This window comes from Amblyomma mixtum, chromosome 5 (assembly GCF_055824585.1).
Source record: "Amblyomma mixtum isolate Tamu chromosome 5, ASM5582458v1, whole genome shotgun sequence".
NCBI classification, from domain to species: Eukaryota; Metazoa; Arthropoda; class Arachnida; order Ixodida; family Ixodidae; genus Amblyomma; species Amblyomma mixtum.
The window spans coordinates 47,735,345-47,760,893 of NC_143016.1; the positions used below are offsets into that span (position 1 = coordinate 47,735,345).

General features: G+C 44.1%; 3 protein-coding genes across 9 annotated transcripts in view; 2 read left to right on the forward strand and 1 right to left on the reverse strand.

Moving 5' to 3' along the window:
- LOC149342015 (uncharacterized) lies at window positions 1-8,639 on the forward strand. The gene is made up of 5 exons (XM_089544329.1): window positions 1-63; window positions 806-1,276; window positions 2,741-3,052; window positions 4,054-4,282; window positions 7,614-8,639. Exons 1-5 carry the CDS (start codon window positions 37-39, stop codon window positions 8,411-8,413), a joined length of 1,839 nt encoding a protein of 612 aa, XP_089400455.1. The 5' UTR covers window positions 1-36; the 3' UTR covers window positions 8,414-8,639.
- On the reverse strand, window positions 4,610-20,172 carry LOC149342016 (rhodanese domain-containing protein CG4456-like). 2 transcript variants are annotated; one of them, XM_089544328.1, is made up of 5 exons: window positions 19,884-20,172; window positions 19,400-19,558; window positions 16,943-17,105; window positions 14,129-14,245; window positions 4,610-7,808 (listed from the first exon to the last, which is right to left on the reverse strand). In XM_089544328.1, the coding sequence occupies exons 1-4, from the start codon at window positions 19,999-20,001 to the stop codon at window positions 14,170-14,172; spliced, it is 516 nt and encodes a 171-aa protein (XP_089400454.1). In that variant the 5' UTR covers window positions 20,002-20,172; the 3' UTR covers window positions 4,610-7,808; window positions 14,129-14,169. The 2 variants fall into 2 exon arrangements, with proteins under 2 accessions (XP_089400454.1, XP_089400453.1); XM_089544327.1 differs by lacking the exon at window positions 4,610-7,808 and having other exon boundaries at window positions 14,060-14,245; window positions 19,884-20,171.
- LOC149342017 (rhodanese domain-containing protein CG4456-like) overlaps window positions 20,111-25,549 on the forward strand; it is a 12,192-nt gene continuing 6,753 nt past the window's right edge. The window contains exons 1-3 of one of the 6 annotated variants that reach the window (XM_089544323.1): window positions 20,111-20,241; window positions 22,587-22,692; window positions 23,984-24,112. In XM_089544323.1, the coding sequence (XP_089400449.1) occupies window positions 22,590-22,692; window positions 23,984-24,112 (232 nt within the window). In that variant the 5' untranslated portion in view covers window positions 20,111-20,241; window positions 22,587-22,589. The other 5 variants (XM_089544326.1, XM_089544320.1, XM_089544321.1 and 2 more) reach the window with 5 other exon arrangements.

Consider the following 25,549-nt stretch of genomic DNA (forward strand, 5'->3'; position numbering starts at 1 on the left):
TAAGCCTGCTGGGAACTGCTCCCATTTAAGGCAACCATGGCCCTGAATGGTGATGGCATACAGGTAGGGCTTTGTGAATGCTCCCCTCTCCCGTTTGCTTATTTTTTTTCTTTGGAAGGACCAAGCATTACACTAATTGGGTGTGGCAGCAGCAGGAAAAACCCTTTGTTGTGTTCAGTTTATCCTGTATACGAATATTGAAGGCAATCTGTTTATTCCTTATGCTACAGTTCAAAAACGCACTTCTTGGACGATGTCGTTCAGACTTTGCACAAAGCACCATGTTATAACACTACCGTGTACGGTTGTACGATGTGCAGAAGAAAAAATTGTAAAGCTAAGCTTGCTGGCTTAGCGCATTAGTCAGTGAAAGCTATTACAGCTTTGGCTTAGCCATTTAACTCTGCATTCTGCTGTGGAATTGACATCATCAGCCATAAGAGAATGCCTAGTCATGCTGAGGCGAATCAGTGAAGCCTAATCTAGTCACCCGCCTCCTCTCCCCCAAACAAGGAGAGGGGGATCCCCATCTCTCCACTTTGCCGCCTGTCATGGTTGGCAGGTGGCAACTGAATTGAATTGAATCGAATTCCATTAATGAAGTTAGATTACATGAATTCACCAAGTAATTATGGTCTTACAACTGACGCTGTAGATTCCTCAATAGAATGAAGGGCTATATGGTTAAACCAAAGCTATAACAGCTTTTGCTCTCACAGACAGTACACTGTGACATCACTGTGTTTCTTTTATTTAACTTTAATAGCGCAATTCTTGAGTGACTTCATGCTTTCTCGCTGTGCAGGATCTTGTGACAACTCCACCTATGCACTTGATGGACTTCTGCTCGATGCCCGTGCAGTACGAGTGCGTGGTGGCACCCATGCCAACACCCTATGACCCTTCCACAAGCACTTGCACGGCTCAGATGGACACGCCACCGTCTACCATGAATCCCATAGTGGGGCCGGCGCACAACACACGCTCCAAGAGAAACTCCATCGAGCCGTGCGTCCGGCTCCAGTGCTACATCTGTGGCAAGAAGTTTGAACATCCCATGCACCTGCACAACCACATGGAGCTGCATGCACCTTTCACAGGGGATGGCCAATCGATGGTGGCCGGTGACGACAAGGTGGCCCCACTGCCCTTGCTTACCGACCCACCACCACCACCACCTCCGCCGCCATCTCGGTCTCGTCGCAGCTCTTCAGGGCGGGGTTCCCATCAGGCATCGCTGCATTCCTGCTACATCTGTACCAAAAAGTTTAAGCAGGTGTGCATTGCTTCCTGGCTGCTCTGGCCGAGGCAGCAGCTGGCTCATGCACTGCAGCTGCTGTCTCTGCTAGTCCTAGCTAGTGACTGTTTAATTTGCCTCTAGGTAATGAAGAGTATATTTTTGGAAGGCAGCGATGATTTTCAGCGAGTCTGTCGCATACATGCAACTTGATGCTCACCCTGGCAATATACTGATGATGTGACCAGCTTTAGCGCGAAAGCATTATTCCAGATGTACCAACCCCGAGCTTGTCTTGTCTTGTGTGCCTTGTCTTGGTCGCAAATTATTGCTCAGGAAGAGCAAAATGGGTCGCACAATCCCCATCAGTGGCTGTGGTAGAAACAGCCACCTGCCAGTGCAGTGACTCATCCCTTAACCGCTGCGTCACAGCACTGGTAGTGGTACGAGGACTCGCCGTGAGCTATGAATGTAGAGAATTACCAATTCTGCATATGTGGGCATTAACCCACTAAAGCTCGTAAAGCAGAGCTTAAGTGTCACCTGCTTTCGCATGTGTAGATGGTTTAACTAAGTTAAACCCCTACCACTTTTATTTTAAACCAGATGGTAGACTTCGGATAAATGAATTGTCTGGAGCAAATGCTTGTGAACTCAGAGGGGACAACACTCTGTGCCATTAAGGTTCACAGGCCCGTGTACTGTGCTATGTCAGTGCACGTTAAAGAACCCCAGGTGGTCGAAATTTCCGGATCCTTTCACTACGGCGTCTCTCATAGCCTGAGTCGCTTTGGGACGTTAAACCCCATCAACCAAACCAAACCATTAATGGACATAAAAGACACCTCTGAGATATTATGTTGTTTGGTTATTGTGATTATCTCATTCCTTGTTGGTATGGCCAACAACCCTGCCTATGCATCTGTGGCTGTGATGAAACTTTGTGAATGCCCTGCGTTCGGAGCTAAAGACAAACGCTGTGCTGTGCCCTAGAACATCTTGACCCTCGCCCGCTGTCGGAGAGCAAAATCCTTGGATGGATGCCACATCGATCCTCAGCCCCAAAGGCAAGCCAGGCACTGTTCCAGTTCCTGAGGGCATCGGGCTTGCACAACAGGTTGTGATCCTGCCACACAATCATCCTTAACCCGACATCCTTGGTCATTACGTCAACCTTATCTCTGCCTTTTATATCCCCTCCCCCCTCCCCCCATTCCCTATGTGCAGGGTAGCCAACTGAACCCCTCTTCTGGCTAACCTTTCCTCTTCCTACGTCTCTCTCAAAAGTTCAGCTAGAGATAAACCTTGCTCTGCTTTTCCTGTTTTTTTTTTTAACTTCGTGTTCTTCTTGACGCTGATTCTCTTTTGCGCACGGCTTCTTTAACAGCGTATTCCTCTTGATGCTGATTCTCTTTTGCGCACGGCATGCACGTTGCTTGTGCAAAACAGCAGTGCTGTCCTGGTGACTACACAGGTTTACTTATGATGGTGGCCGTCACACAGGTGGGCCACTTGAACAACCACGTGCGGCTACACACGGGGGAGAAGCCCTACGAGTGCCAAGTGTGCAAGAAGAAATTCACGCAGAGCGGCCACCTGCTGAGCCACACCCGGATGCACACCAACCACCGGCCGTACGAGTGCAAGTACTGCAACAAGAGCTTCACGCAGAGCGGCCACCTCAACAACCATGAGAGGCTGCACTCGGGCGAGCGGCCCTACCAGTGCACCGTCTGCTCCAAACGTTTCACTCAGAGTGGTCATCTCTCGAACCACATGCGCCTGCACTCGGGCGAGCGACCCTTTGAGTGCCAGGTATGTCCGAGGGCTTGTGAAGACTGCTCAAACGCTAGGGGTGGTCTCTGCCTTAGACATAGCATTTTGCAAAACTTCGATGAAAACTGACTTCCCTGTCCAGATTCACCTATATTTACGTCAAAAGCTCTTGCATCACTAAATATGCGTGATGCACATTGAGAGCACTAGAAGCATGTAAACTCAACGCTGGACTCACTTTAACGACAGCTTTTCAATGAACACCCAGCATTCAATTAGTAGTTGTGCATAGTCACTTTTGTCTATGTGGCACTGAAGTATGAAACTTATGACAGGACTGCAAAATATTTTTTGTTAATGTCTTTCTGGCATGATTAGACATTTTGGGTGTTATTTGTACGAAGGCAATAATTTCAGGCAGCTTCTGTAAGTGACAGCACCATGTAACAAACACCAAAAAATACGAATAAAAAAAAGTCGCAGCAACAAATATATGACCTTGAGAAGCCACGCAGCACAGCACATTTAGAGAATGCACACTTTCCAGGCATGATCTGATTCTGTGCCATTACACTTCAGTTCAGTGGCAATAGTTAGCACCAGAAGCATTACTGATACTGCACCAACATAACTTTAACAAAAACGTGGTCTCTGGCAAAATTTACATGATGGCAAGGTAATGCTTTTGAAGCAAAATTGAGGCTTAGTTTTGATGCTCTGTTTACGCAAAGTGCAACATTGTACATGGGCAATGTTTACTAAACTCTAGGAGAGAATTAATTAGCTTTGGTATGTCCTTGTTACTGGGTCAAATAGATTGCTACTATTTCTAACAAGAAAACATGAATCATGAATGTGTTCATGTCACATCCAGCCTGCCACAAAGTCAACCGGACCACAATGACACTTATAACGCTCACATGTGCCTCGTAATCTGCAGTGTGATGTAGGTGCATTGGCACTAATTGTCATGGTTGCCAGGTTCGTAGTATACCTGTTTACAAGTAGTGACTCTCTCGTGTGTGCGGACATGTGTGCAGGTATGCAGCAAGACTTTTACGCAGAGTGGTCACCTCAACAACCACATGCGGCTGCACACTGGTGGCCGCCCCCACTCGTGCCCGGTGTGCCAGAAGCGTTTCACCCAGACGGGCCACCTGAGTAACCATATGCGCATGCATACTGGAGAGCGCCCCTACGACTGCCTCATCTGCGACAAGGCATTTGCCCAGAGTGGACACCTGGCCAGCCACCTGCGCTCGCACCAGGGTACGAACCCATAATGGGTATCAGCCCCTCTACAGGTGCACACACACATGCATGCACAAATGCACACAAGGCAACGCAGTAAATGAGCTGGAGACAGCAACAGATTGGCTGAGTCACGTTTGCTATGTTTGTTTGCTGTTAAGACTACTGGTGACCAGTAGTGTTAACAACACTCAGTAGTGCGAGATGGTTTATGGTTTGGTTTATGGGATTTAACGCCCCAAAGCGACTCAGGCTACGAGAGACGCCGTAGTGAAGGGCTGCGGAAATTTCAACCACCTGGGGTTCTTTAACGTGCACTGACATCACACAGTACACGGGCCTCTTGAATTTCGCCTCCATCGAACGGGATTGAACCCGAGTTTTTCGGGTCAGCAGCCGAGCACCATAACCACTGAGCCACTGCGGCGGCTCAATAGTGTGAGACTGGTTGTTGTTAACACTACTGGTGTTCACTCTCATACTACTTGTTTAGGGGCACAGAAAGTGCAGGCACACTGCAGGTTTTACCGGCATTGTTCTTGGTGCACGTGTTGTGGCACATTTTCAGTTTTTATTCTCGTGAGTAAGTGAGTGAAAAAAAAGTGAGAAGCCACAGGTGACTGTATTACCAGGAAAATGGAGCACTGGCAGATACAGCTCCCATCTAAAGCCTTGTGAAAAATTACAAGTACTTGCAGGCCCTCTGACAATGTTGTCATAAAATATGATGCGAAATTTGCCAATCCAAAGCCAGAATGTGTGAGATACTAACGCAAAGATCATTTCAGTGTACCACTGGTTTATTGCAACAATTCCTGGTTTATTCAAGTAATCACGTTATTTGTTCAAGCATTTTATGACTAAAAAATGCAATAAGACAGACAAACAAAACTTCCACAGACACGTTCAGCTTTGTGTGAAACTACTCTGGCACTGAAAAGCTTCAAAATGCATAGAGCTGTCAGCTGCATGCTGGTGAGCAGGGTTTTCTCCGTTAAATGTAGAAAATAATCAGATGCTCACATTGTAAGCCTAGCTGCTAGAAACTTGTCAAAAAAACACCATGTTTCATTAGGCAATGCTGCTGCTAGCTAGCATCAAATTGTTATTCTCATTCTCTGCCATTATTTCAGATTCCATAATTCACAAAGCTTCCCATGTAGCTTTGGCAAATATCTTACCATACAGCATTTTAACGAAATAACTGAAAAAAATGCAATGAGCAATCTGTAATGATCAATTTTACATTATACAGATGTTCCAAAAGCTCTCTGTTAACATATTGTTGAATGCAAACAGCTGCTGCCATTGGAGTATGCATTACAGTCGAATCTGGATATATCGAACACAAAGGGGCTCGCGAAATACAAGGGGGTACCCAAAAGAAACCAAACTTATTTTTGTTTGAAATTATTTGTTCACATTTTAAGCACAGACCTTCAATATCCTTCAAAGTACTCTCCACTTACAATGATACGTTTGTCGAATCTTTCATTCCATTTTTCAAAACATTGTTTAAATTCATCTTTTGTGATGCTTGACAGTCCCTCCATCGTTTTTTTCTTCACCGCAGCAACATCAGCGAAAATCTTTCCATTCACCTGTCTTTTCATTCTACGAAACAAAGAAAGTAGCACGGGGCAAGGTCGGGTGAGTAAGAGGGTTGAGGAACAGAGGTCATGCCATTTTTGGTCCGAAATTGTTGCAGAGACAGGGCTGTGTGAGCAGGGGCATTGCCATGGTGGAAAAACCAGTCACCCGTCTGCCACAAATCAGGCCGCTTCCACCGCACACTGTTGCCCAATCTTTCCAATACATCCAAGCAGAAAGCCTGGTTAACTGTCTGACCCTGCGGAACAAATTCTGAATGGACGACTCCTCTCACGTCGAAAAAACAAATCAGCATTGTTTTGAGATTTGGTTTCACCTGACGAGCTTTCTTGAGGAGAGGTGAATTTGAAGTTTTCCATTGGCATGACTGTTGCTTTGATTCAGGATTTAATTCAGGAATTCAGTTGTCCCCATAGCATCGTCCTTGAACGTCTTTCTGAATATTTCAAGTTTCCGTTCCACTTTTTCCGAGAAAAAATCAGAATTTCACCGGCGCACGCTGTTCATGAAAATCAGCCATTGCAAAAACGACACTCACACAAAACAGTCGTCACTCTAAAACTCTGCCTAAACTAGTCTGACCTCCTTCAGCGACGGCACTCGGCTTACTGGCTCTGGAATGTGCGTTCTATGCGCTCCTAGCGGCAAAATGCGGTACCACAGAAGCTGTGCCGATTCAAAAAATTAGTCCGGATTCTTTTGGGTACCCCCTCGTAGGCATGTTGGCAGGGCACAAAACACTTGGCGTGCCTGTACAAAGCCTGCTTAGCATTGACGCCGCAGCAAACAGCTCTTTGGGACTAGCCCCTGCCTATCAAACGTTAACCAAGCCTGTTACCAGTACACTATAAACAGAATAATCGCCCACTAAAACGAAGGTACAGCTAATTGGTTTTGGCAATGCTTTCGGCAGTGAAGCATACCAGGTGAGGGCCTCCGCTAGGCTTTAGTTAGGTTGGCTTTACCACATAACTACAAGAGATTGAAGTCCACCCTTGAGCACTCCCCAAGTTCAACACGTCCCACGGTTTCACAGCGCCCATGCTGCCAGCAGGTGCCCAAGGTTGCGCACCTGACCAGTCTCTGAGCGCGAATATAGTGATTGAAGAGCACTGTTAGGAGAAGCGCCACTTGAAGGGGTGCAAAAGCAGAGTTCGATATAACTAACATGCGGCGAAATTGGAGTTCGATATACTGAGCGACTTTCCTACACTTTTACACAGGATATTCAAAAGCATAATCTGTGTGTTTGACACAGCCAATAATTCGAAATATTCGGATTCGATACATACAGGCTCGACTGCATTACTTCTGAAGGCCTAGGCTTTGTATAATCCACCTGAGATCACGAACTTTAATGATATTTTTCAAACTTCACTAGCATCCAGACTCAATATCTAAGGCTGCATTTCCTGGTTCTGGGCATTTCTGGCACGGCTGCTGGCTACCTTAACTTTCCTTTTCTTTACTTCAGCTATGTCGGTTACATCTTTTAATCTACAAACTTTCGCAAGATGCGAATTGGCTTGTTTTTGCATGCATTAGAGCTGTTATAGTTCTGGCGGTAGCTACCATGCAACCATCAAAGCGGAGGATAAAGGTCAGTGCTATGCATAGCGACTCAAAACACTACAGAAGCAAGCTGAGCAGCTTGGCCGTGATGTCTGCACGTGCATAGACATTATTCTGTACTGCATTGCTGCTGCCTCTTCAAGATCACTCCCTGGTTTTTGTGCAGGTCTCACCTTGGGAACATCGAGCGGTTCTTGCTCTGCACGAATGGGTGGCATTCCACCACCGCCCCGTCCTGCCCCGCACATAATCAAGCTGACCCCGGCCATGCCAGGGCAGCAGCAGCAGCAACAGAAGCAGGAAGAGCAGCAGCAAGAGCAAGAGCAACATCAGCAGCTGCAGCAGACCGGGCCAGTGTCCCCTGAAAACCAAGCATATGATGAGACAACCCCAGAAGAAGAAGATCACAAAGCTACTGAAACAAGTGCAGCCGTAACTGTTGCCTGCGGACCTCACATGACTGAGCCGCTGGGGACCATCGTAGTGCAGCAGCCGCATGTGTTTCCAATGATCAAAAAGCAGATGAAAGAAGAGATTCAAACTGATTTGCAGGAAGACGTGCCGGTGGAAACACATGCTGGCATATCATGCGAGATACAGATTGGGTATCAGACCGAGCTGCAGACCGCTAAGCAGCCAGGCATGGGGCCCCGAGGCTCCATTTTTGAACAGGCTCAAATGCACATGCACATGGATGCAGGCATACAGGCTGAGATACAGGCGGGAGTGGAGACAGGGATGCAACCACACCTTGATCCCCCATTAGACTTGGAGCAAGCACCAAGGTACGAGCTTGAGTGTGACTTGCCTCTCCACACGCACTACGACTCTCAGACCGAAACTGACGACAGTGGCGACACCAACACGGATGACACCGGCACGGATGACAGCGACACTGAGACTGGGTCACGCACTCTCTACAACATGACGAACATGCCTGGCAACAGTCTGGAGGCTGAAACTTGATGATATCCCAGTTTAGGTTACCTAATGCAGAAGAGCACTCCTACGGATGCCGCAAGTAAAACACTGCCACAACTGCTTAAAAGCTGCAGGGAGACAAGACACCACATTATGCAGACATTGGCAAGGTGACGTGTGCAGTTGTTGACTTGGCACTGGAAGGCTCCTGGACTTAAGCACCTTTTGAGTTGAATTTTCTACACTTTGTATTTTTTTTTTTTGTGCTGAAATAAAGCTTGAGTTACCTGATGCCTGCAAATGTTGCTAAGTGACCCAACTAAGGTAATTTCAAGGTCACTTAATTAGACAAGTGCATACGTGTAGCTTGTTGGTGTCAGTAGGCTAGACAGCTTAAGTATATCATTCCACTTATGTAAACAAGGGAAGGAGAATGAGGGGCTCGTTATAAATATGACAGAAGCCAACAGCCACAGAAACCAAGGGGCACAGGGGATTTTTTTAAATTTATTTATTTAATCTGTGCTGTTCATCAATTTAGAATATTACTGAATATGTTATCGCTTAATGCTAATTGATTAGAAAAGCAGAAGAAAAAACAACCACATGCCGCCGGTGGGATCCGAACCCACGACCTCCGAATTACGCGTCCGGTGCTCTACCTCTGAGCTATGGCAACGGCTGTCAAATCTTCTGCTTTCGGGGGTATTTATGTTTACAAGTAACCTAACCTTGAGAGTGTTCATCGGAGGTCGTGGGTTCGGATCCCACCGGCGGCATGTGGTTGTTTTTTCTTCTGCTTTTCTAATCAATTAGCATGAAGTGATAACATATTCAGTAATATTCTAAATTGATGAACAGCACAAATTAAATAAATAAATTTAAAAAAAATCCCCTGTGCCCCTTGGTTTCTGTGGCTGTTGGCTTCTGTCATATTCCACTTATGCGTTATCTTGAATGACACAAGGTTTCAAGAAGTATCCCAGTCCACAAAGTAAGTTCACTTTGAGAGCTGTCACCAGTTTATATTCTAATGTGATAGCGTTAAGGCTCCTGTTTTCCAGAAAATCTGGCATCAGCACTGTCGGTGTTGAGTGAAAAAGCAGATGGCCCTCGTGCCATCGAGGTGAAGTGAAATTGTGAAGTCATCGCAACCTGCCTATTGTGGTAGGTGCCAACCTCCCAACCAAAGTGTAAGCAAACTGCCCATCCTGGCAGGCAGTTGCGAGAGGTTGGTCAGGGAGAGAAACCTGAGTCTTGCAAGCTGCATTGGTGGCTGTGTTTGACATAGCCACCTGTCGGGGAAGTGGCGCATCACTTGACTGCTGCACCACTGCGCCAGCAGCGGTACGAGGACTCCCAGTGATCTATGAATGTAAAGTAGACGACGACCAATTCCGCATATGTAGGCACGTAGGCCATAGAGTTTCTTACTATTACCTAGAGGGAAAGCTGGCAGCCCGTCTATGGGAGTTTGCATGGCGACCCCTCGAGACCACTTCAGCCATCATGGGCGCTCAAAGCATCATGGGGCGGTGAGCTACTTGTTGCGGAACTGCAACTTTTGGCCAAAAAATAATAGAAAAATAAAGCTGTTCGATAACTACAAACGTCCTAACATTCAATATCTTGTCTAATGATTGCAACAAACGAGCAGAAAAGCATTTAAGTGCAAAGTTTGCCCAAAATAAGAGACGACTCGCTCTCCTATTGGCCAAGTAGTGAACACTATAAAAACTAATATTTCGTAATTAACAGGCGCACTTTTAAAAGTAAATATGTTTTCAAAAACGATGTTGTTGCTTAGATACTTTAAGAGGTTTTTTAATGGCATTTCGGAAAAGTGAAACCTTTTATTGGCGTCGTGTGTCGTCGCGTTTTCACTACTATGGGTTTTGCCCACTGCGTTCGCGCGGAAGTCGTCTGCACACACATGAACAGCGTTTTCGGAATGAATCGTCTTAGTAGTGCCACTCCATGTTCCCAAAAAATTACGACCGTCCCGCAACAAGTAGCTCACCGCCCCATGATGCTTTGAGCGTCCATGGTGGCTGAAGTGCAGCGCCGCCAGCTTTCCCTCTAGGTAATAGTAAGAAACTCTATGACGTAGGCAGCACCTACGTGAAGCGATACACAGATGGGAACCAGGCTGCTGATTAATGCTACTGCATCCCCTCAAGTTATTCAACCAAAATCTAATCTGCCTGCCACCAAATTGCGGAAGTAAATCATTAGCTTTTTTTAGCTTCTGTTGCATGTGGCACCCAACAGCACTGCTGCAATTATGCAAGAGAAATTCAGTGCACAGACCAGATATGAACATAAGATAGGTATGTGTACATCGACTTCTTGATGAGGCTGTTCAGCCATGCAGACTTCTAAAAGCAAGCTTAAAAACAAATCATTAAGTTGACTCCAGATCAAAGAAGTACAGACACCAAAATTTTTGCTTTACATTGATGCGCAAGACATTAGTAAACATGGTGCACTATGTGAAATTCCCCTACGCTCGGTACCAAAACTGTAAAGTCAATTTATTCTTCCATGCAGTTTCGGTTTCAGTTTCAGCAGTCGAAAAACTTGCGACATCACAAGAGAGCACCAGATCGCATGAAACACGCAAAAACTGCAATATGATTGCTCTTCTGAAACTAGCACAAGGGTTTGAATGAATTAAAATGATAAAGCAGTGGTTATATTGCAGTTCTTGTATGCCTCCTGTGATCTCATACTCTAACATTGCTACTATTATCTGGCAACTGACACTGAAACTAAACAACAGAACAAATCCAATTCCAATTATTTAATGAGTCCTGGCAAATTCGTTTACGCATATTTCCAGAGCAAAAAAACTGAAAAATTTGGTGTTGTCTTAACTTCCATAGGTTTAAGCACTAGTGCAGTGGTCTGGAAATTTTGTCCTGGTGAGTATTAAACCAACAACAATCACCAGTTGTGAGTGGCCCTTACCCATTCATGTCATCATCATCATCACCAGCCTGACTACGCCCACTGCAGGTCAAAAGCCTCTCCCATGTCTCTCCAATTAACCCTGTTCATTCATGTGAGAAAGCATCTCTCTTATTCTTTGCAAATTTGGCGGTATGTGGAATGTAACATCCTGAAGCTGTACCTAGGCAACAAATGCATCATAGTGCAGGACTCCGAATCAATTTCAGCCACCCGAGTTTCGTTTAAGTGCACTAACACGGGCACAGCGCACAGGCATTTTTGCATTCCACACCCACTGAAACTTGGCCATCACAGCTGTGCTACAATTACACGCCCTAGTAGCCACTGAACCCCAATGGCAGATCTCCTGTACACTTGCTGTCTTAACAGTACCTTCTGCGGTGCTAGTTGGTGTGCCAATGTGTTCAGGAAACTAAAAACAGCGCTAAATTTTACACGAACGCAAATTTTACACAAGTGAAATAAGCATTTCAAGCAAAGTTTGAAGGCCTCACCAAACCACAACCCATTCTGCCATTTTTCTCGTAACTGGCTCATGTAGGACAATTTTACTTGATGAAAGACAAAATTACGGTACAAAAATTGTCTCAGTGGCTCCAAAATAATAGAGCACTGAGTAGCGTGCAACTGTTCTGTCTCCCCATGCTTTCGCTTCCAGTTTAGTGCAGTATATGCGTTGCTTACAATAAGGTGATTTCCTATTGCACAACACGCTGTTTGACCGTAAAAGCAAGCGGTCACTAATGAAACAACAAAAAATAGTTACAAATTTTCCAATATTTTCTTTCGCTGACCACCACTGTGAATGCGCCACAGTGTGTTGATGATTACAGCGTTCAGGTGCTGAGGTCAAGGTTGAAATGCCGGCCACGGTGAATGAATTTCGATGGTGGTGACACGCATAAATGCTCATGTGATGTGCGGTGTCAGTGCAACTTAAGGAATCCCACGGGGTTGAAATTCATCCGGAGCCTTCCACTACAGCCTCTTGCATAGCCTGTGCCCAGCTCCGGGACATTAAACCCCACATACCATACTACACCACAACATTGTGAAAGCAGATGTGGCTTCAACACATCTGAGTATAACAAAACAACACTTCGCGACAGAAAGTATACAGCCAGAAGACAGCGAGAACATCTAAATGACACTCCTGATTAGCTTGTACATACTGAAAGCTGCTTCTTCCAAGCTAACAGCTAACTGTTAACAAGATATGATGCACTCGTCGATTAATTTTACTACGAGTTTCTTTCAGCTGCGAATAGCTCCACTTTTCAGCGAACAGTAACAACAAGAGCTGACTGAAAAGTTAAGAGGGGAGCCTGGTCTTGCAAAGAAAATTTTATTAATCTAGTCACAGTTCCATGCATTTTTATGCTCTGATTCTACATATGTCATTTAATTTCATGTAAAACAATTCCTTGAGCACTTATGCAATTTTTATGCAAGCATTTTGCGAAAAGTTCTGAAGCAAATTTGTTGCGGGAAACTCGCTGAAATGTGTGCCACTGGGTTCTCTTGACACCAAGGAATACAATAAGGGTAAAATTATCATCCTGGCTATCATAGAACTTGAGTTATAGGGTACTGAAGCTGCCACTTCAGAAACAGGTATACACATTTTTCTTCTCATTTCTGAAGCGACAACTTCAAAGCCCTATAACTTAAGTTCTATGATAGGCAAGAAGACAATTTTACCCTTATTGCATTCCATGGTGTCAAGAGAACCCAATGGCATACATATCAGTATGTTTCCCGCAAGAAATTTTTTTCAAAGCTCATCACAAAATATATGCTTAAAAATTATATAAGTGCTCAAAGAATTGTTTTACATGAAATTAAATGACATATCTAGAATCAGCACACAAAAATAAATATTCCCTGAAGATTTCTTAACTGTGACTTCCTTAATAATTTTTTTTTTTTTTCAAGACCAGGCTCCCCATTTAAGACTGATTTACTAAGAAATATATGACTCTCCAGATGTCTTTCTCTACAGTTATCCTACATTTTTTGTGATTAAAGCGCATGAAATATACTATTACGCAATGTCCTTCTCGGAACGGAGGCCATAGTATTTTCAGTGCATAACCACCAATGTGATGGGTACCAGCGCAAGCAATATCATCCGTTGTCACGTTGTCTGTCCGCCTAGCGCGAGCGCTCCATCCCGCGGTACTGCCCGCTCATCATCGCCTTCTACGTAGAAAAAAATTGCGCTTTCACACTGATTCGAATGTAGTAAACATTCTATGTAGTTTTTCGTTTGATTGTCAGAAGAGTAGCACCACACTAATGTGTTATTGACAACCACACACTATGCCCTTTGTGTGGAAACATAAATTCGGCTACTTGGTCACTATACCGAAAGCAATGACGCTAACAAGTTTGTTCATTAATGCGTAACATTGATATTTTGATGCCAGCATGGCAGTGCTAAGGCCTCTCAGAAAACCAGTACAGTCGTAAATAAATAAATGGCATAACAACCAGAACAGAAAATGAAAAGCACAGTATTTATACTGCTGTTCTAATGTTAACCATTTGCTAAAGAATGCTTTGCCCATACAACCCTTCCATCACATACACATAGCAACACATAGCATGTTTATGCTGTACAAAGCAAGCCAACATGCCACTGCCTTAATTTAAGAGAACTTCTTTGCAAGACCCATGCTGCAATGCACAGAAAGCACTAAAAAAACAGAGGTAACCTTGGTTTAGAACCAACAGTATTTATTAGCATGAACACATCTCTGACAACACAGTAACAGCGTGCCTCACTTGTCTCTCCATTTCTCTCAAGCTTGGTCCTGTGTAGGATCTTAGGGTAGGGGTGCCTGATGGAAATCTCCACCGTTCAAAACCCAGTCCTGAAAACTGCCAGGGTACACTTTGATGCTGTAAGAGATGAAAAAGAGGAGAGAGAGGGAGGGGTTGAGAGAGAGAGAAAGCATGCTACAACTTCTGTTGCAAAAAACAAATACACCCTAAACTAACTGTTACATGCAACAGAATGCTTGGTTTGCAAAATACGTACTCATTTAGCTTACTTCCAACAACCTCTATGACAGCAAGTGTGGGTGTTGTTTTTTCTTTGTCATGGAATGAAAAGCCTGCAACCCAAAATACATCATTACAGCTGAAGTCTGATATAGGCTAGTTGATGCACTTTGACCACCAGAATTAAACAGCACGGAAGGACACTTATGAAGAACACATCAGATAGCATGGGTGTTGGCACTGATTGTGTGCATTCATTGTCTTGAAGGTGAATCTTTTCCCACGCTCGTTTTGTGCAGCTTATAAAAGTGTGCTTTGCCTGCAATTGCATTAAAGAAAGCCATAAAAGCTGCAAGCAAAATTATTTTAGTCTCCAGTTACCTTTGCTTATAAACAGCCCATATTGAAAACACTGGCAATTGATAGCGATTCCAACTGCACCTCCAGCAGAATCAACAAACCAAAAAGTGGCACCAAAAAGTGCCTTGCATCACCGCACCTTACTGAAAGCCCTCTGCAGCTATAGTGCGAAAAATTCTTGTGCCATACTGGCTTGTTGCATTTTACGCACTGTTCCTTGTGTGTGTGCAAGCTTTAAGCATGCATGTTACAAAGCCTGTTTCATGTAACAATGAGACAGAATTAATTTTGTAATACTGATGCCACAAAAATGCTGAATAAGGAACTCCTAGAATTGGGCAGTTCATAATAACTTGTCCAAAAATCAATACTTTTTTTTAAATTAAAGACTAAAAAAAGAATAAGAGCGGCACAGATGTCAATGTCCTCTTCACCCTTAAAGATGACTAAAAGGTTGAGGGGTTTGCGACAATTATTAACTTTCTAATTGAAACTACCGTATATACTCGTGTAAGGGCAGCACTTTTTTTCCGCGGTTCTTACGGGGCGAGGCCCTTACACGGAACCGCCGTTTTTCCGCAAAAAATTTCTGCTACGGCACAGCCCCGATTACGCGTCCGTTTTTTACGCGGCGATACCTATTTTTATAACAAATTAGCGCAGGCGCGACGAATCCTTCGAGTACACAATGCATTAAAAGTGTGGATTGTGCCCACGCAATCTGCGCGATTACCAACCACAGTAAGACAGGTTGCTAGCGGTTGCTTGATCACTGTATTACTTTACTGGCAAATTTCATGTGATCCTAAGTTCCACCTAAGATCCACCAAAGGTGCGGCTCTTGTGACTGCTTGGAGCAGCGCGTCACCACCTAAAAACTGCGATACGCACAACACGCCTGTTCCCCATCAACACGCCTGCACCCCATCCTGACTTTTGCACAGCATAACGTTTTGTCAATCCTTTCTGGTGTGAACGCCGAGCGAGCTAGCGTCGATGACGGACCGCGTGTGCGGGGTTCCAGGCCAAGCACGGCGCGCGAGACAACGCATTCGTGGTCGTAGTGATTTTTATGCGGCCAAAATTATGCACGCATGAAACAGTTTTTGGCTCACTTTTTCTTTTTTGAATTGCCGGCGGCCAAGTTGGGGATGCGGCCCTTACACGGGGGCGGCCCTTACACGAGTATATACGGTATGTATTTAATCTCTTCTGGTTCAAAGGTTCATTATGCCTAACTGAGAAATTAGGTTAATAGTGAAATAAATATACTTTGGCCTACGCAAGTCAAGCACCAACAATAATGCTTAAAGTATCAGGTGTGCTGCTATATAAGGTGCTAATATACCTCTAATGCAAGTTAAACGTGCTACAAAAACTGCACCTGTTTATGAGACACTTAGAGCAAGTGCCACTGAACTCAAATATTTTGAAAAATCAGTTCAGCTCAACATAATTTGGCTCATTACATACTCCGCCTTCCACAGCTTCATTCGTGATTATTTATTTGTGCTATGACATCAATATCTGTGTGCATGTGTTGATAGCACATATACTTGTATTATAAGACAGATTTTTTTGGCATGCCTGTACATTCTTGCACGTGAGTACTAAAACAATATGATTCAATGGAGTCACAAAAAAAAAAAAAAAACTGAAACAACTTGCTAAATTAAGAAAACATAAAAAAAGCAGTATGTAATATGGCCAAGTGGGGACTCATGGAAGCTCTAAGCTGGCTTGAATTAATACACCTGAAGTCAAATTCTTGTGCGCACATAGTCTCTTGTAGCACAAAAGAGATGTTTTACAGCACTTGATTTACACAACAAGGATACATGTGTATAGCAGTAGAAGCTGCACCACTTGGGGTATGAAGAAGAAGAAAGCATGGTACAGAGGCACATAGTCTGCATAACCCTACTGACACAGTATGTCATAATCTATATTAATCAGTGGCACAATGATATCCTCTTTTACAGCTACAGCACCTGAAGTCGAACTACTAAAGCCTATAGTTGTTCTCGTGACATTGATAACACTCCTGCCCAGTTTTCTTGTAACCTCCTGTAAATGGCATTCAGGGTGAAAACTAGTTAGTCCCCAAAAGTACACTGTATGTGCTGTGTTAATCAAACCAAGGCAACACTGTTAGGAAAATATACTCCAACTGAGTGCTGGTGAGTGTTAGGAGCACTTGCACTCAGTACTGAGAAAGAGCAGTCTCACACTCACCTATGGTAGGTCCCCAGCTCTTGTAGCTTTTCTGCTGCCATCAAAGCTCTGCGCCCCGAGCGACAGGAAAAGATGACGTCCTTGGCGGGGTCAGGCTTTTTAGTATGATAACGACTCTTGAATTCGTCAGGATCCTTTTCAAATGCTGTCTCTACCTCTCCCACTGCAACAGGGAGGTGCAAGCAACCAAGAATGTAATTTATATTTAAAAAATAAAAAAAACATTTTTTACATTCGAGCAAGACCTTCCTCTAAAAATTGCATTCATAATAGAAAATAGGAACCCAAAATTGTCATTGAAACCACACGTTAACATCATCGTCATCAGCCTGACTGCACCCACTGCAGGGCAAAGGCCTCTCCCATGTCTCTTCAATTAACCCTGTCTTTTGCCAGCTGCGGCCACGTAGTAATTCTAGAATTAGTACATTAACAGCACTTCAGAAAATGAAACTTGCCAACTTGCCGAAGTACAAGCAGATATCAACATTACTGCTGTGGGTGCAACTAGTTCCCACCCCTAAATAGAGTCGATAGCAAAATGCTACGGCTATGGTGCAAAAGACCACATGCCGGATTTGTGTGATCAGTCACCACACTGCGTATTTTTTCAGATAAGAAGTATGTTGCAGAACCATTTTCACTACACCAAGGATTCTTATCTCCACCCTTTTGCTACCAAGAAGTTTGTATGAGCTGCCACTTGAAAAGCCTTCGCGTGATCCGGCCACAGCTACGTTTGACCTTTAGCAGAGTGAATATGGGCGACCAACTCGCTCCTTCGGATAGCCCGGCTGCAGTTATGCCGCGCCGCGCACCTGTGGCGCTACTGCCGCTGTGACGTCATACCAGCTGTAGATTATGGGCGACCAAATAAAACTGGCCGTGGCTTAGCTCTGCTATGCCAGAATATACATGGCATGAGGTGAGGGCAAGGTGTCCACATCTCGGTGGCACCCAAACTAGAGGGAAGGCGCATAACTGCCCTCTTGGAACAGTGGACACCTCAACCATGCTTTAAGCTAAGTGGCGGTAGTGACAGGTGTGCGCTGCATGCGTTGGTATTGACAACTTGTGCCAGAAACATGGCCGTGGCCATCAGCGTTTGTTGTGTTCATTGGCGTTTGTGTTAGCCATGTTTTACACTTCGATCATTTTAAGGAAAGGAAGTGTGCATAATGGCTCCCTGGGTCAGTGGACGCCTGAATCATGCTTATAGGTACGCAGGGTGATGAGAGAGAGATGTGAGTTGCAGGCATTGACAAGGTTGTAGCAGAAATGCGGGGTTCGTTGTGCTCGTTGGCAACCTTTTACACTCCGATCATTTTAAGGAAAGGAAGGCGAGCGTGCGCAGTGAGGCATGCCAGCTGTGCATAGTGACATCACTTGCCTGATGTTGCTATCGCAATCCTCCAGGTTTAACCAGAGCTAAACTACAGCCAATTTTTTATTAGAGATAACTTGTGACAAAAACTTGTCACATTTATGCGAAAGACAGAAGTTTAACTGCTACAATATGCAATTCGGATTGTTTTCTGCTAGGTGAACAGTTGAAACACAGCATCAATGAATTGAATTGAAAATTCAATTCATGCAATTTTATTCTGCAACAAAGAAATGTTGCAGAATAAAATGCAACACTCAACAAGTCTTTCAAAAGTAATGTAAAATTCAAGAAAACAAAATTGACGGCCTGATTACGGCAATGCGATGTGAAATTCAGTGACAACTTGTGCACAGCTGGAATTCAGTGAGGGCACTTTAATTAAAACTAAACGTCAGCAGAAATAATACAGAAATACCTGAACAGCAAAGAAATTCATCAAAAACATAGAGCAGAAAGGCAGCTATGCCATGAAATTAATCATTTTTTTTTTATGGTACCTAAGCATAAGCGAGTACTGGCATGGGGCACGAAAGTCAAATACGGTGAGGGTGGAACTAAAAAGTTAGGTATACTGGATTGTCACTTATGTCATCTCCTGAATAAAAAACGTTCCCACTGCTAGCAGCTCATACTATGCTGAATTCAATCCTGCAGTTTTCAAAACGACCTCCAATAGTAAATTTCCCTACTGCTGAGCAAAAACATATTTGTCAACATGGTTATGTGACCTTACACACAATCCATTAAGCTTATACCCAAACATTTGCTTTAAAATAGTTTTAAAGAAGTAAAACACTTGCTTCAAAACCCTAAATAGTGATGTCGATACTCAATAAAATGGTGGAATGTGTAATATTTCCTGCCAGTGGAATACCTTTGCAATAGCAATGTTCAAAAGAAATGAGATTGCAATCTATAACAAATGATGTGCCAGCATTGCAATTGGGATTAGAGATTATTAAGCAAGAATATGAAACAGTTAATACACATGACTGATACAAAACATCAGGCAGGTAAAACTCACACCTCACATTGAAAACCAATTAGGAGAAAGGAAAATGTTCACTTGCAGGGAATGTTGATAGCGCCTGGAATACTGCCATCTTCACGAAGCTCTCTTTTCTCACGAACATCGACCACAACCCCTTTGTCCTTGTCCTTTAAAACATCCTTGACTTGTTTAAAGGTCACTTCCGGAAACTTTGCCTTTACTTCAGTCATCTTGGGTCCTAAAAAAAAAAATTTGACAGCTTTCAAAGCAACTTTCACACATACCCGTCAAAAGAAAAGGAAAGAGGCAAATGATAGCACAATGAAATTAACAAGCAAACTTTATGCACAATTAAAATTCGGCTATTCGAAGACCAACAGAAGAACACAGCATTAGCATAAAGCCTATATCACTGCCATTCTGTTTCAACTCACGAATAATTGTTGAGAGGTGACAAATCAATTCCTTCACCCGACTCCCCGTTACACGAATGCTTCTAGTGGACCTAGATGTTCTGCGCAGCAGAATTGACAAAAGTATTACTGCTCCTGAAACAGCCTCACCTGAGTGCTTAGACCTCGGAACTCTGTGCGGCCTCTTAATTAAGCGTTGCGTGCCATCAGTTGGCCCAAAGAAAACAAAAACAGCACAAAAGAAGAACACTGCAGCGGCGCACCGCATGTCGACCTTGCTCTTTCGCACGCTTTAGGCCCTAACGACGTAACGAATGCGCTAGAAACGCGCAGTCGTCGTCTTTTTCTACATCGTTTTCCTGTTGAGACCGAGCGCGCGATTCGCCAACTGAAAACCGGAATGGCCGGAAGAGCCTCGCAGCTCGAATAGCCATCGTAACGTATATCAACGGACTTTTTTCGCACGTGCATAGGAACCAGGAAAACGAGAACGAGTCTTCACGCACAGGTATAATAGCTCTATGCGCGCAGACACATAGTCACGCTATACTCACGTAGTGGTCTATTAAGCGACCTCGATCTTGGCCAAGCAGCTTGCAGAGTGTACCGAGCAGGTCGAACGCTCAAGGTCTTCGCGGATATCGATTCGAAGAAAACCTGTCACTCAAGATTCTCTCAAGAAAACCTACTGCAGCTATCAGCGGGCCCTTGAACGGACGCTGCGCTCCAGAACCATTCAACACACCGGAGAACTAAAGTTAGCCGCGAACAGCGTTGTCATGACGACTGTTGATACATGCTTCAAGCTTCGCCGCACGCTCGTATTCGCACATCACGCACATGCATTTCGCCAAGCATTTCGCGGCTGAACCACGGCTGAACCGCAGTCGTGCTTGAATGCTAAACCAGGCTAAACTGCTAAACTTTTACCAGGCTGGATGCACAGAATTCTAGAAATATGGGCGGTGTAACGGTGAGTTGACGTGCGCGGTTTCTCTTGGTTTCATTTTGATGCCGTCGCCATGCCGTCGCAACATATGCGTTCTGCATGGTTTTTAGACTTTGTTGCTGGCGCTTACACGCTGCGCTGGTACAGCACACATGTTGATCTCATCTATCGAAGAGAAAATTGGCGGGAAATGCGGAAGTTAATTTGGAAATACAAGTTTACATGTTTACCTTTTATTTGTTGAATGTGTTTGTTGCTTGCATTTTTTAAATTTGAAGCGCTAAATACGCCGGTACGGGCGAGAGAAAACGAATCAGGGCTATAAACGCAGCAACACTACAGTGTACTAGCAACACTGCACACTGCTCTCAGCTGTTTGCGAGAAACAGAAAATAGAAGAAGCCTCCGCACGTCGTGGTAGGCAGAAAACGGTTATACTTACTTCTGTGTAATAGAGCGAACTTCCGTTAGTGACAACTTTCAACCTGGAACCTTTACTTTTCAATCAGTAGCCTGTCACTTCCTCACCGAGTTAGCGGCAAGACTAGGTACAGAGAGATACGACGTTCCGGTTAAGTTTTTACGCACGTGGTTTTACGTCTTAAAGTATTTAGGTGTTGCGGGAGAATTTTATTATTTTGGTTGGTCGGCAGCCAGTCTTCGGTCCGATGGCCCGCAGATATGCTGGATGCTGCCAATGCTGCTTTCGTTTCTGTCGAGTCGAAGTAGACACTTCGGTGTTTTAACAGTGTAATTTACGGGTGGGGATCGCGTTTTTGTTTTTGGCAAACGGAAGAACAGATATTTAAGCAACAGCCACGAGGAAAGAATATTAGTTGATGTTCATTCTCGGTGATAGCCAAGTTTCCCGCCTGCATTATTTATTTTCTTTAGCAGTTAAAATTTTCTTGGAGCTGCGTCACATTTTGAGTGAGCACGCACACCACATAATTTCCCGTGCTCATTAGCTGACTAAATAGGACTGGACCACATATTGGCCAATGGGGAGGTTGTGGTGCACCAACTAGTCACCTTTAGCTGCATTCGATTCAGCCGTGGTTCTCTGCACCGCCGGAACCGGTTCACGGTGCGCTGCACCAAAGCGCTCGATTCACAGCGCCCTCTGCACCACCGTCCGCGATTGATTTTGGTGCAGTCGTGGTGCCGCTTCGGTGCAAAGAACCGCGGCACCCTCAGAGACGGAGGTGCAGGATAGTGGTGCACGTGTTTGACGGCGTAAGCAGACGACGCGCGCAGCCGACGTTTTGTTTGTTAACATCAATAGGCAACTAGAGGAAGTTTTTCCCGTTTCTCGCGACAGCCTGAACAGCCTCTTGAATTGAAATACCTAGCTACTACGTTTTCGTAGTAGTTGGAAATTCTGTTGCGGTCTTTCCGAACTAACTGTGTTGCTGCAAAAGAAAGCACCACGTCGGCTTCCTCATCTTCGCTGTCTGACGACTCCAAAAATTCCATAAAAATGGATTCGCCGATTTCGTCGTCCATGACTACACGAGGCACGAAAAACAGACGCGACGCACCGCAACACAACACACCACAACGGACCGTGATCACTCCTGCACGAGAATCGGATAGCAGACGAAAAGGCCCGTGAGTGCACGCGCTCGATTGAAAATCTCCGCACCAGTGATTTGTGGCGCTGCTGACGCGCTGCACCGGCACCAAGAAACTGGAATTGCACCGCGTCGGCACCAACGGAACTTTTTCAGAATTGGTGCAGAGAACCAGTTCTGAATCGAACAGACCTTTTATGTGCTGGAGGATGGCGGGAAGCCTTGACACACCTTTTTCGTGTGTGCATGCGATATCGTGTAGTACGTGTTGTAGTCAATCGCTTATGTACAATTCCTTTCTTTTTTCTTTTCCGTTTGTTGCCACTGTAGGTTATGGCACTGTGCCGGCTGCAGTGCACACTGGCCATTCGAACTCCACAGAAACTCCGAACATATGAACCTATTCTCAAAAGTCTTTTCTACCAGCAGGAGCAAGGTAATGTTCTTTGCTCTTGCTTCATTGCTGCTTCAGTGCATAAAAAACAGCATTTTATAAAAAATAAACTGTGTGGGCAGCATACTCTTGTGAAATGCAACAACCTGATTTTGACCCATGAAATGCTGTTAAAACTGGAGGCCTTGTATCTGTCATTTCCATTAGTGGAATTCAGGAACATAATCCTCATGCTCGTGAGTGCAATAAAACTGAAAGGGCTGTACAAACTGTTGCGACACGAAACCCGCACTGTACAAAAGCTGCTTGTTATGGGTTGTCAATACTACGTATACAATGCGGATTGACTATTAATTCTGATCAAATCAGGAAAGTACATCATCCAAACTTGGTATTCAGAAAGCAAGACTGTCGTATGCCATCTCTGTGCCAAATTCTGGTATTCTGGTGTAAATAAGCGAGCAGTTGAACCGAGAGAAGCATATTACGGTGCTCGTTAATCGTTGCAACAGTCTATAGCTGTCACCCCGCTGCGGTGGCTCAGTGGTTACAGCACTCTGCTGCTGGCCCGAAAGACGCGGGTTCGATCCGGCCACAGCAGTCGAATTTCGGTGGAGGAGAAATTCTAGAGGCCCGTGTACTGTGCGATGTCAGTGCACGTTAAAAGAACCCCAAGTGGTCGAAAATTCTGGAGCCCTTCACTACGGCGTCCCTCATAGCCTGAGTCGCTTTGGGACATTAAACACCAATAAACCAAACCAGTCTATAATTGTCAGTAGCCATATATAGTATGTCTGTGTAGACATCTCCGTACGTGCAAATAGGGCTGATGGTTTAAAAGACCCTGTAGCATCCTTTGTTGGCAGTCTGGTTCCTTTGGCCCTTTCTTCTCGTTGTTTCGCTGCACATGATAACATGCTGAAAGTTGCATGGAACTGTCCGTGCGTAGCATGTGCAACGTCAACAGTTGCCACCGAACTAGTTGACAGTGCTCTTTATTTTTTCATAAAATTTTCCCTTGAAACCGAGCATACTGTAGTCATTTGTATGTCGAGTAGACCAGTACTTGCCTTTTGACACCATACTTGTGTGAATGTGTATTCATTTGGCTTTACCAGTCTTATGCTATCGCAGGCACATGTATACACAATAATATTAGCTTTATTAAACTGAACAGGCTAACGCAAAAGCTTAAGCTGAATATTTAGGCATCTTAGGAATGGGAGAACTGTTGCAATGCACAATGCATGTTCTCATGATTTCCTTTTATGCTTGTTAGGAACAATCAGTACTCGCACTGATGTTGTGTGTTTTGCTAAAATGTTATTTTCAGCATGCATCAGACTCTGTTCAAGATCAATAAGCAGCACATGTTTGAGGAAAAATCTGAAAACAGGCATTACGAAGAGGATGTTATTCAACAATGCTGGACAGCTCTATACATCACTTCAAATGACGAAAGGTCTGTGGTAAAGTCTAATACCTTTGTCACATGGCTGATTCGGAACTTCCTTAAACTTTCTTGACCTAAAGGAGTGCAGAAGAGTTCTACCTGATAAAGCAGCTAGCTGCTTTGAGGTAGAACTGACGGTTATAAAAGATGCATTTTGACGAAGGTATAGTGCAAAAGTGCTTGAGTACTGATATATCAGTCCACTAGGGACCCATTAAGCACTGTTCATTCACACATAAAAGAATAACGTTCAAAACACCTGAAATATTTTTGATACTTTTTTTTTTCTCACAAAATGCAATTATCTAGACGTATCATTATTAAAAAAACAAGCTGAGGCATGCCGTCGGGCACCTAGTTTGAGAACATAATGCAATCGCTAGAATTAAACACTAACTGAGCTGTAATGCTTGTTTTATGTGATAAAAGCCAATATAATTGCCAGTAAAGATATAATTATTGATGAAAATGGTTATTTACTTGAAAGTGAAACACATTGGAAACGAGAGTGCTCCCTTCACCCTTCGAGGGAGGCGATCAATCTCCTTTCGCTAGCAACTGTTGAAGAGAGTTGAAAGGAGTCCAGCCATGCCCGTGTGACCGCGGCATAACACTTTCAGTGAGAAAATGTGACCACTGTATGCTACTGACCAATACTTGTCTGTGCTATGTCAAATATTTCTCTACTTGCTTAGCTTTCATTAAAGAAAACAGTGAAGGATATTTTGTCTGAGTACTAGCATACTGTGAAAACTGCAAAATTGTTCATACTGTACGGTAATAGTCACTCATATAAATTCATTTAGTACACAAGCACACAGATTAAAATCCTTTGCAGCCTTGGAATCTATGCTGCATTTGTATAATGGAAGTCATTTTTTTTCTGATAGACATCATATTCACATTTACTCTCACTGCGGTTCACTTATCGGTCTCTGCGTGTTTATGATTTTCAGCTGATTTCTCGCTAAAATTGAATAGCTGGTTTGTTAGTTTGTCTGTTGCCAAGATGTTATGCTGTTTTACAATTGCCATTGCGGTTTATGCATGATTTGTATTGCCTTGACAGATGCATTAAGACAATCAGTTGGTGCGAACATATTCGAAATTGCTGGGCTAATAAAGGCAGCCAGCATTAAGAGCGCATACATCTATACTTTTGAAGCCTTGAAGTGCTTTTATAGTGAGGGTTGTTAATTGGCTTGTGGAGAAAGTCTGGGCATACTACACAAATGCTCTGCATTGGTCTAATGTGCTTTGAGATTTATGCGTAGCACAGCAGCAGTAATCGGAGAAGCTGAATCATCCTGAAATATTGATTGTCTGCAACAGAACTAGCGAATAATCACTGGATGCTGCGTTATAATTAACTGGTCTTCAGGTTGACTGACAGTTTCTGTGTCTAAGACTTTTGAGTAACCTCAAATGAGATACACATATATACAG

What these genes read in the sequence shown, in the direction of transcription:
- LOC149342015 (XM_089544329.1), top strand. Translation starts at nt 37, where the DNA reads ATGGCCCTGAATGGTGATGGCATACAG. An exon ending in TGAATGGTGATGGCATACAG is followed by an intron (nt 64 to 805) that starts GTAGGGCTTTGT and finishes CTCGCTGTGCAG; the next exon opens with GATCTTGTGACAACTCCACC. An exon ending in CCACCTGCGCTCGCACCAGG is followed by an intron (nt 4,283 to 7,613) that starts GTACGAACCCAT and finishes GTTTTTGTGCAG; the next exon opens with GTCTCACCTTGGGAACATCG.
- LOC149342016 (XM_089544328.1), bottom strand. Translation starts at nt 20,001, where the DNA reads ATGCGGTGCGCCGCTGCAGTGTTCTTCTTTTGTGCTGTTTTTGTTTTC. An exon ending in TCCGAGGTCTAAGCACTCAG is followed by an intron (nt 19,559 to 19,883) that starts GTGAGGCTGTTT and finishes TTTTTTTTTTAG; the next exon opens with GACCCAAGATGACTGAAGTA. An exon ending in GAGCTGGGGACCTACCATAG is followed by an intron (nt 14,246 to 16,942) that starts GTGAGTGTGAGA and finishes CATCTCTTACAG; the next exon opens with CATCAAAGTGTACCCTGGCA.